General features: G+C 40.0%; 1 protein-coding gene across 1 annotated transcript; it reads right to left on the bottom strand.

Moving 5' to 3' along the window:
• Positions 1-10,878, bottom strand: LOC113947869 (glutathione S-transferase A4-like). The gene is made up of 7 exons (XM_027644975.1): positions 10,749-10,878; positions 6,447-6,565; positions 5,700-5,751; positions 2,073-2,205; positions 1,607-1,748; positions 421-552; positions 1-285 (listed from the first exon to the last, which is right to left on the bottom strand). The coding sequence occupies exons 2-7, from the start codon at positions 6,531-6,533 to the stop codon at positions 163-165; spliced, it is 669 nt and encodes a 222-aa protein (XP_027500776.1). The 5' UTR covers positions 6,534-6,565; positions 10,749-10,878; the 3' UTR covers positions 1-162.
• Positions 10,879-11,597: the final 719 nt, after the last annotated feature.

Below are 11,597 nucleotides of genomic sequence, written 5' to 3' on the forward strand. Positions count from 1 at the left end.
TTACATTGCCAGAGTAATAGAATGCTTTATTTCTGGTTGGGGTTGTTTTGCTTTTTTAGCACTGTTTTTCACTACCACAATACTAATTTACTGAGATGGGGTTGATGTTTTGCCTTTCTTTTTCTTCCAGTATTCTGGGTCTCACCAAAGGTGACAAGGCTTTCATCTCTTAAAAACTTTCAACACAGTTTCTACGTAATGATCATCTGGTGGGGGTTTCCTTGGGCTACCAGGCTGCAGGAACTTCTTAATTGTAGGCATATTGCTCATTTTGGTTTTAAATGCCTAAAAATAATAAGAAAAACAGAGTAAGACAGAAATTCCAGCACACAGAAACATGATTTACACAGCACGGGGAGATGATCAGGTCATGATTTCCCTCTAGCTCCTGAATATATTCATGCTCAATAACAAAATTACCTGCAACTGAGGAAACTCAGACAGCACAGCAGGAATTTTCTCCTCCACTGCTAAAATTGCTTCAATTAGCTGAACATCTGCCCAGCTGAATTTGTTGCCCACGAGAAAGTCTTGGCCATGTTGTTTCAAAACCTGGAGAATACAGGAGAATATGGGCTGCAGATGAGAATGGGACATATGTTGCCTAGCAGCTAAGCCTCACAGCACAGCTGTAGACCTGAACAGCAATTATATCTGAAATTTCAGGGTGGAGTTTTCAGCTGGAAGCTGTGAGCCTAAATCAATTCTCTGTTGTTGGGGGGAAAAAATGAACTCTTGTTCTTTTCATGTTCTAGTACACAGACTACAAACTCTGGTCATTCAGTAATGAGGAATGATGATAGGCACTGGGAACAGAGACAAAATCATATGCTTAAGTAGCCTAATAAGAGTCATAGAGTTAGAAACAGGGATAATCGAGAAACTAAGAAGCAACTTAGAGAACTTATAAAACGGCCATTTATTTAATTTAAAGTTATGTCAAATGTTGATACCAGAAAGCAAATTTAGAAATGCAGAATTACAAAGCTAACCAAGAAAAATCCCTGCCTTTGGGAACAGGTTATTATGGTCATAAGAACTTCTATGATGTTAATCTTTTATTACTGTTTTCCATCAAAACTAGATGAATGTTATCAAAGTGGGAAATGTTGCCAGATGCATGAATCATATGGGTTTGGCTTGTTGGTTTTGGAACTGGGATGGGCAGAAATCTATGACTGGTTACTAAAGTACTCCTAATCTCTCTACCTAATTTATTTGCAAGGGATTTTTGCATTCTTCCAATGAAACTGTTCCAAATTAAATTAAGTATAGCAGAGAGATGTGCTCTAAACAACTAAAAGTATGGAACTATTCCTTCAAGGAAAAAAAATCATGCGTGCTTGCTTTTACTTCAGTGAAAAGTTTTGCTGTATAGCTGAGAACATATTGCTTTGTTTCCTTTGTACATGTTCAAATACCACAGCCCTGACAACACAAGCCAACAAACAGAGGAAAACATGCTGCTGTGGTTCCCCTTCTTTGAGATAGCCAAGAAAGCTGAGGATTTGGAACTGACCTGCAATACAGACAAGTTCTTATTTTAAACAAACTGTTTTATAATTTTAAATATAATATAAAAAACCACATCCTTGTTTTCACTTACCTTTTCAAAGACTGGAAAGTATCTGTTAGTTGCCTTCTCCTTAATTGAGTCAAGATTTTTCTCCTTTGCATCAGGTGGAGAGAAAGGAAACATCAAAATCATTTGCATCAGATCTGATATTCCTTCCACATACATGTCAATCCTATTGATCAGGAGAAGACAGTAGAAAAGAGCACAGAAGTTATTTTTTCTGTTTTCCAATTAACTAAGGCAACTTAGAGGAATTTTATACTACCAATATAGTGGCAATTTTCACAGCCAAAACTAAACACAAACTAAACCTAAATATTTTTCAAAAAGAATAAAAGCCTGCTTCTGTTTAGGAGCATTTCAGAAGCAGTTGTTAAAACTTATTGTGTTAGCTTTTCTCATACCTTTATACTGGATTTACAGGATAGAATTTGGTTTATATAATGTAGCTATCAAATAACAGATTGCTCATTAAGGGAAAGGCAGTGTTACATACAGGGCTCTCTCCTTCAAGTCTTTCCCATAGAGATTGTATTTCCCTGCTATGTAGCTGAGGATGGCTCTGGTCTGCACCATCTTCATTCCATCGATCTCAACCAGGGGCACTTGCTGGAACAGCAGGACTCCATCTAGGGTAGAGAGTTAGCCTGTTAGTTTCTCCTAGACTGCAAGCTGGACAGGAGAGCAAGAGACTGAGCACATTTCTCTTGCAGTGTAGGAGACCACTGATGTCTTGCCCTAACTGTAAAACTCCATGCAGTAAACTAACATTGTGGGAAAGATCAAATAGCCTGTATCACGCTTCTGTAGCTAGGTCATTGCACTGCAGCTGGGCCCTGGCTTTACAGCCTTACCAGAGCTTCACTGGCTTCTGGGAGCTGGCAGTGCCTGCTCCTTTGCACTTCTGGACCCTGCCTCATGCTGGCAGACAAAGCCTGAACCAGCATTTCAACCCAAGGAATAAGAGGAGAATAAAGATATATGTTAAATCTGAATTTAAAAAAAAAACAAACAACAATTATTTTGAATGTAGATCAATTCCCTGTCAGGAACAAGTGAGTAGAAAGAATGAGAGGGCTAGTACTGCAGCAACACCAAGCTTCTGGAACAAAGGAAGGGGTCAGGCAACTTTAAATATCATGAAGCTACAGATCTAGGGGCAGAGGCTGTGACAGCTGTTGGTGTTTTAAGTAAGTTTTGCATAGTCACTGCAGGACAAGAATTGGAGTGTCCCCATAGATTTTCATTATAGGTCTGGCCTCAGTGCCATTCCACAATTTAGGCCTATTTGAAAACATCTTTGTAATCCCATTTTCCACTGGTTCTGGTAGGAGCATTTTTCTGAGCCTTCAGTGAGGCATCTCTGAGAGCTAAGTTGACACAGAGATTTAGCATTGCAAAGTCAGTCTATTCTAGACGAGTATTCTGCTGGACTAATTTACTGTCTTTGGAGATACTCCCTCCTCCATGTACATACTAAGGGCATCCAGGGAATAATCCTGCCCTGTTAAAAAAAAAAAAAAAATCACAGCAAAACTCCAAATCCAAAGAGGCAAATGTCAATTTGCATTGCTCAGAGTTAATGACATCTTTTAATTGCTCAATTTTAATCTGTTTGGTGAATTCCTTCAGGTGTAAAGGTTCATTTTAACAGGCACATCTGTTTGATTTTTTCTCCACAGAGCTGTTAAAATACCTCACTAGGCTAGAATTAATAAGCCTTCTTCACTTGTTCTATATTATTAATTTAGAGTTTCAATTCAAAGAGTAGTTCTCTCTGCAGCAACAAATAGCTTGTATTTGTTTCTTGTAAACATTCACTGAAGAATCACGTGTCTTCATGTATTTCCAGAACACACCTCTGCATCTTAAAGAAGAAGCATTACTTGGTATCTATCTAGCAGAAGCAGTAGAATGAGAAAACTAACAGCGCTGCAAGGGTATTTTTCAACAGGAAGATGTGAAGTGAAAAATAAAATTTGACTTTCTGGCCCTTGACAAAAACTGATGCAACAAATGTGACTGAACTGAATACATGGTTTATTTCTTATCTACAGAAAAGAGGAATCCCTCTTAAAACCAGTAGTGGACTGCTTCTCCTCCCTTGTTTTGCAGTGAGGGTGAACCACTCTATATAATCACTGCATAGAATATATATATGCAGGATTAAAAGCAGTTTACCAGTAATTTCAGGGGTTGGATTGTGCTGTCCAAAGGTAGTCTGCGGAGCATACATAAAGAAGCAGTCACCTAGACCTACTATTTGCAACCAACCAGCAGAGCTTGTTGAGATCCAGGTAGCAACCTGGGCAACCTGTGGCTACACAGATTGCACCAGACTTGTCATTCTTCAGGGTACAGGTCTGACCAGGGCAAAGCTATTTAACACTCTCAGCCTCCAAAAGAGCTGTCTGTCTTCAAGCTGCCTGTTAGGGAGAGGTCCTGGCCCAGGCATCTTCCTGATATCGTGGGGACATTGCTTAGAGGATCATCAGCTGGTATGGACCAAAGTCACACCTGAACCAGCCTAATGATGTGGTGACATCTAAACACAGGATACCCTGACAAAAAGCGTGTTGGTAGGAAGAGAAAAAAAGATTAGAGGGAGAAGTAATGTGGAGTTATTTCCACTGAGTCCTGCCCTGCACAACTGGCAACATCCTGATCCCTTTATCAGGATGACTAATTTGTCTCTCGTCAACCCATTGTATTAAACCACACTTTTTTCCTTGTGTTCTCACCCTCTAAAGCTCAATATATAGATATAAAATGCTTGATCTTCTTTATAAAAACTTCCCTATCCATTTCATGACTATTTAATTTTTCTCCCTGGATATGAATAAGCTTGGATGCTGTATCCAGGATTGTATCACTCTGTCTAGATTACTAGTCCTAAGTAAAGTCCTAAGAAGGGCTTTCATTTGGGCTTTCAGTACCTGTGCTATCATATTTAGAGCTATAACTGGTTTCTTTACACTGCACTGCCCTTCCACATTGTCCAAGTCCCAGCCAACTGGACTGGCAAATTAAATTCTGATCTACTTGATACCACTTTTTTATTTTTGTTCATTTTAGCTCTACTGTCAGAATTTCTTTAAACACAGCTAATCCTTTCTGAGCTCAGCCTGAATGCCATCAAGTCCTCTTTTGAGTCTCCTGGTATGTCTTGGCAAGCTCAGCCTGCTGTGAGGTTTCTCTCATGTGTCTTGGGCAGCAGGTAAACTGTGGGGCATGTGCATTCTGTAATGCTCCTCACAGTCCCAACTCCTTCCCTGCCTTGGCAGCAGGGTTCTCTTCCAGGGTGGCTGTGGTGGGGTTCACAGCTGGATTTCATCTTACCAGATATCAAGGGCAGTGTCTGGGTGTATGCACTGGTGTTTAGGAACTGATCTCATCTCTCCCAAGGCTGACATGAAGTCTTTGCTGCTTTGACCATGTCAGGCTTTCCACAGGTCTCTCTGCTGGCTCCATGTTTTTATCTAGGGGAAGCTTCATATCTGAGGCTTGTTCTGCTTACAACTGTCACTAGGGTGTTCACACAGAGCCTACAGAAACAGAAACTGGTTTTCCTGGAGATTTTGGGGCCGTGTCAACCTTTCATTTAGAGGCTTATCTAACTGCATTCAGAATCAACACAGAGGTACATCTATACCCATCAACTCAACAACACCTCAGGCCAGCTGGCTTGCCACATCACTCTACTCCACCCTCTCTGCCTATAGAGTATAATGGTTACCTCTGAATGACATCTTGGAAATGGCCCTTGGTCTGAGACAACTCTCAAATGATGCCAGGAATTGCTTAGCAAGTGCTATTTGCCATGGACCAAAAATGTGCCAGGAACCATGCTAACGTTCAACAGCATAGATAATTAAGATGTATTAAATAGAAATGTTTGCCTGTTTAATGTACTGCAATAAAGACAGTCACAGAAGCTACGGCTTTTAGCTTACAGGAATTATATGGCACTGGAAATAACAGGTTATTCAAAACTAGTATTGCAGTACTCAAGGTGTGCACCTAGAAGTTTGCATTCATTTAAATAAACTATTTTTAAACCACAAATTTAGCTAAATTTGAGAAATATTTTCAGGGACTAAAACTCAGGTCTTGGGATTCTTACCTTTGATTAACTTGTCATATTGTTCTTTTGTTTGCAAAAAAACCTCTTCAAACTAAAAAGGAGAGAGAATAGTGTTACACTGCTGTATTTGAACACTTGTCTTCTCTAAGTGACTGCACATAACCATGCACAGAACACTGAGTCAAATAAAACATAATGGGCCAGATCTTCAACTGCTCTGTTTGAGCCCAGATGTCCTGAAGATCCCACGCACACCCTGACAGCTGATGGGGAGCAGAAGGGCCTGGCCACTTCTGCATCAGGGCACTGATTCAGAAATAACCTAAATGCAGGTAGAAACAGAGAGCAGGCATCTACAGGAACAAGGCAGGTTGGAGCCAATGCCAAGGAAAACACAAGGTAAATCAAATATTTCTAACCCCACCCCAGTCAACAACACTCTTCTATTAGACACACTGCAACTGCAAATTAATAAGACTGAGTTAAGGTAGTTTTGCATAGAAAAATCAGATTAAGCATAATGGGTCAAAATGGGGCTTTATTTAAAGGCCCTTCAGTAATTTCTTAAGGGTATTGATACTAACCCTAATAAACTCTAAGCTCAGCTGAGTTTGCATCCCAAGTATTAACCACCAAACAAAGTAGTTACAAAAATGCAGTCCCACTGGCCAAATGAATTTCACCACCCTCATGGAGCTGTTTATCCTCCACATCCATGTTAAAGTGTTCCTCAGTGAAGCCAGCTGGGAACACCAGTCTTTAACACTGTACCAAATGCAAACCCACCTCCACGCCAGCTGCCGCCAACAGCCATCGTATGGGCTCCATTCGCCCCCTTCCATTCAAGTAGGTAAGCCTGGGCTTCCCCGACATGCTGCTGCCCTCCTAGGTCCCTGAAAAAAATACTAAGCAGAAAGCAGTATCTCTTAAAACTGGTGTAAGCACCATTATTTTGAGGGGAGAGGGCACCTTTTATTCTCACTATGCCTGCTGAAGTTTAAACTTCATCTGCTTTAAAACATAAAATGAGAGATGGACTGATGACACCATACCACCTCTGTTAGGAAAGGAAAGATGCGTGAACCTGTAAAGCTTCCCCAGTGCTACTAGGGAGGTTTATTATGATTATAAGCAAACACAGACATGTTTAAACAAGCAGTATAAGTCCCTAGCTACAGGGGAAATCTTGCTGCATTTTAAGACAATTATACAAAGGCACTGAAAATCCTACTACATCCTCGGGCAGGTTACTCACCCTCATTGACATCATCCTCACTGAAAAGATGAAAAGAAGTTCAAGGAAAACATGTTTTACTGGTGTGCTGAACTTTATCTAGCTTTATTAGCCATATATGCATTTTGCAGCTTCAGTTGCATTCCACTTCTTTCCTCAAATAGGGGAAAATGAACTGTTAATATTCCTGTTATTCCATGAAACAGGATGAGCTTCCTTGGCAATCCAGGCAAGTCTGTCTCCTTGCTGCTTTTGGCAGCCTTGAGATGTCCCTCAAAGCCAAATCTGGAAGCGTTGGCTTCAGGTGCTCCCAAAAGTATTCCCCAGGGCTCGGGGAACCTGCGTGCCCAGGGAGCAGGCACATAGAGGCTGTCTGACACTTGCTGCAGCATCACTTCTCTCAGAGTGTGCAGCAGAGACAGTGTGTTTGTATTGAGCTGTTTCATATGTAGGGACAACCAGCTGGACTATCTGTGCTGACACTTCAGTATAAGTATTTCCAAATTCAGGCCTTCATTTCTCTGTACTTCATTGCCCTAATTACCAAAAGAACAGAACTAGCAGTCCCCTTCACAAAGATGTTTGTATCATACACTAATGTTTGGAAGAAAAAAAACCTTTAAAAGAGATATCCTAATCATGTCCTAATGGCTCAGAGTAGAATGCCTCAATTAAAAAATTAATTTTACAGATGACCCCAGGTTTCTCAGAGCTAAAGGCCAAAGCTGCAACGTTACATCTGCCACACTTTGCACCCACTTGACATTTCTCATTTGAATTGGGCTTGGTACACTCCAGTTTATGTTTTCTTCAAGTCATAGTGCTTTGTAAGTGTACTTAAAATAAAGTACATTTGGAACATATTTTGCCAATACTTGGTTTTAAAGAACAGGATCGAGAGTTCTCGCTTGAGCAATTTCAGTAGAACAGTCATGTTACTAGAATAACTAGGGATATTTTAGGTAATTTAGAAAATATAATCCAAATACACATTAAGGAAAAAAGCATAATGTTCTGTTTTAAAGTGTCAATAGCTGTTTCTAATTACGTTTACCTCTAAGACAGTGTTTTATTAATTTCTGCACGTTCTGTGACAAGCTTTCACTGTAGGGCAGTTTATCTACATAGTTCACAACCGCTAACTAATGCCTCTTTCATTATCATACTTCTCAGATACGCTGCATCCATACCACTTCAACACAAATTGCCCCAACTTGTAATGTGCAGAAACTTAGAGTAAATAAAACTTTTCTTTTAACTAAAAAAGCCAGTTACTGCAATACCAAGCATATGAAACTTAAACATCTTTGAAAAATTACCTATTACTTGCAGAACAAAAGTACAGGGAGTAAAAGGCCTTAGGTATCATTTTACATGAACAAGAAATTCTATGGGGCTTTAAATTATATGAGAAGAGCAAAGACAAACGGAGAATTAAAATCTGTCATCAGATTCTTTTTTCTTTTTTTAATTAAGAGTAACTCTGTTAGCTCCGAGTGGATTTTAGTTGTCTTAAGCTTCCAACACAGGAAAAAAAACCCCTTGTTTTTTGGTTAAAAGTCTCCTCAATCTCTAGATCAACTGAATGTATCTCCATTGACTATACAGGGACCTGACACTGGTAGCTCACATACAGGCAGCTACTTTCAGTTCATGGGTCTGGACCAGAGTATTGCCTGAGAGCTCGGTTTAGTTGCCCATTTCTATGTGACCACTGACTCTTGCGATTTTCTAAAGGTCAGCAGATACAACCCTTGACTTACTGGAAACCATGCAACTTTTTCTACTTTAAATCAGCAAACCTATTCATCCAGACTCTCGATGCCTTTTTGCATCTGGAGAAGTGTTCAGCTGGCATAGCCAAGGCTCCCTCAGGACTTCATTCAGACCTCCACTATTTTTCTAGTTTTAGTAAAAGACTTCCAGGATGAAGTGTTTAAAAAAGCTGATCCATTTTCGATAGAGTATGTTGATGCTTTATTAATAATGAAGCAATCTTGTATAGCTGTCACCCATTCCTTACTGTTTGTCTCAGCTGGAAAGGGTGTTTCCACTTAACTTACAACATTTATAAAAGGTAGAATATCTGGGTTATCTGCTAAATTCTTCAGCAAGAGGAGTAGCATTTATCTGAAAACCATGTTAAAATCATTCAAACTCTTCCAAAACCAGCTACTAAAAACAAACGCTTTTTAGGAGCTGTAGGATTCTGCCACCCCGGGTAAATCTTTCAAGCAAATAGCAAAACCCCTGATACCAATTATTATCCAAGATGATGGAGAACCATTCAATGGACAACTAACAAGGTAAAAACATTCAAGCTGATGAAGCAAGCTGCAATTTTCATAGACTACCAGACTATGCATAAGAAGGGTAAGGAATAGCCTCAAGGATGGTAACTAATGTTGAACCTTGCTACTCTTACTCCTTTCACCTGGGGAAGGAACTGCACATCACAATTGTGTAGTAACCACCCATGAAGCATAAAATGCTCAAGCTAATTGAACAGATGTGTTGTTTCTAAATTCTAATCTGGAACTGTTGGTGGATGGTCATATTATCTGAGTAGCAACTGGGTTATTGAATAACTGCTGTGAATGAAGCAGTGGAGGCTTCACCGCTCAGTCTGAGGCTGAGTGCACAAACAGCTGAATTATTTGCATTAACAAATGTCTATTAGCTGTACAAAGAAAATACTGTAAATGTTTATGGTGATTCTCAATGTGCATTTGGTGTATGCCATGCTACTGGGCAGTTATAGAAGCTGTGTGGGTTTATAACTTCTGATGGAAATAAAATATCAAATGCTTCACAAATTACTCAACTGTTAAAAGCTATAAAATTACCAGAGAAACTTACTATCATTTATCAGCCAGACCATACCAGTAGAAGGACAAAAGAAGATATAGAAAATGGTCTAAGAGATATTGCTGCTAAAGGCACAGCACCACAGCCCTATGAAATACTTGACTTACAAGTGGTCTGAGCTGGTGCTGTTTGCCCTTGAAAAGATATGTCTGACTACTCCTGCTGAAGAAATTGACTCTTGCAAAAGACAGAACCAATCAAAGTTTCACAGGGAATGTGGAGAACAGATGCGGAAAACCTTCCTATTTTACCTAAGCAATACCTGATTCTCACAGCAAAAATGCATCACAATACAGGGCATTCTGGGACTACTGCACTAGCACAGACACTGCTGAAGAATTGGTTCATGTCAGGAATTTGTGCTGCAGCCAAATAAATAACTGCATTTTGTATGCACTACCCTAATATCTAGCAAAGACCTCAACAAAAAATTTGACTATATACAAATGTTTTTATTGTTTTTGTATAAACTCTGTCTTTCTATCCTATTTCCTAGTGAGCCTTAAAAATACGCCTGTCCTGAATTTCTCTGGGCATGCATCTCAGGGATGCAAGAACAGTTTAAGAGGCCATGTCCTTCCAGAAACAGTAGTACCTGCATTCAGCATGAAGTGCCCTTTAGCCCTGGAGATGGGATCAAAGTCCAGTGGGCCATCTTTCCTGCTCAAACCCAGAAGAGATCAACACAGTCTCCTGCAAACTTTCACCCTCCCACACTTTGTCCCATCAGCAGTTTCATGGCTGCCTTGCTCAGCTCTGGACTGCACTGCAGGATTCATTTCCTGGTTAACACATGTCTTTTCTCTGGTATTCTCTCACCTACAGCTTTCAGCTGGTGAGTAACTATCAAGCCATGCTTAGTCTGTCTGGCACACAAACTGAAGAGAGCAGAAAATTTACATTACCCCAGCAAATTTGGAAGTAGCTTCACCTAAAATAATCACTCAAATGCTTTAAGAAAAAGGAATTTCTAAGTCAGTACTTACCTTCTGGCCTTAACTCAGTCTGCACTCAGCACAGGCAGGTTCCCCAGGGCTGTTTAAACTTTGCAGTTTGGGGGAGTTTCTGGTCATACCCAATTAGAGAGAAAAACTCCCAAATGCTTTTAAGCTTAAAGGCATATGGCTCTGAAAATTGACACCCGAGGCACACACTGTCTGTTTGCTGATTTGACTAGACGATAAAGGTAACCTCATAGTTTCTATGGTAGCCATCTGTTTGAACTGCTCTCTTGGAATTTTGGCAGCAGTTTCCCCAAATACAAGAGCAAGATGCTGTAACACTGAGAAAATTATAGATTTTTCTGGGTTATCTTTGGTGTATTTGAAGAAAAACCAGTGAAGTTTCTAGGTTTGTTTCACTACTCAGCAGTAACCCAGGTTTTTTATTTTCCGTGCTGTATGGCACAGAAAAGTTACCCAAAGTATGGGATAACAGTGCTTCATTACTTTGAAATATAGTATCAAGCTTACTTAGTGATAACTTGATATAAGCCATTTTTGTCACAACCTCACCCCATGTCTTAAGGCAATAGCATTAATTTTGGAAATTGCATGTGCATGGCTAATACTCAGAGATGAAATAAACTATAATTTTCTTACCCTGTTTCCATGAGAAGTAACTGTTTCAGCTCTTCTATCCATATTTCAGGTGAAAATACCAAAACTGAAAGTGGATACAAACAGATACAAGGGTGGCAGAGCAGAAGGAAATGGGATTTGGGTGCCAAAGATCAGGGTCTCTCCTCTAGCATAGACCCACATGTGATATTGGGCATCACTTTACACCCCTGCAGCAGACATCAGTGCAGCTAATCTGAAGATCTGTTCCCAGAA

This window comes from Corapipo altera, unplaced genomic scaffold (assembly GCF_003945725.1).
Source record: "Corapipo altera isolate COAL_440 unplaced genomic scaffold, ASM394572v1 2, whole genome shotgun sequence".
NCBI classification, from domain to species: domain Eukaryota; kingdom Metazoa; phylum Chordata; class Aves; order Passeriformes; family Pipridae; genus Corapipo; species Corapipo altera.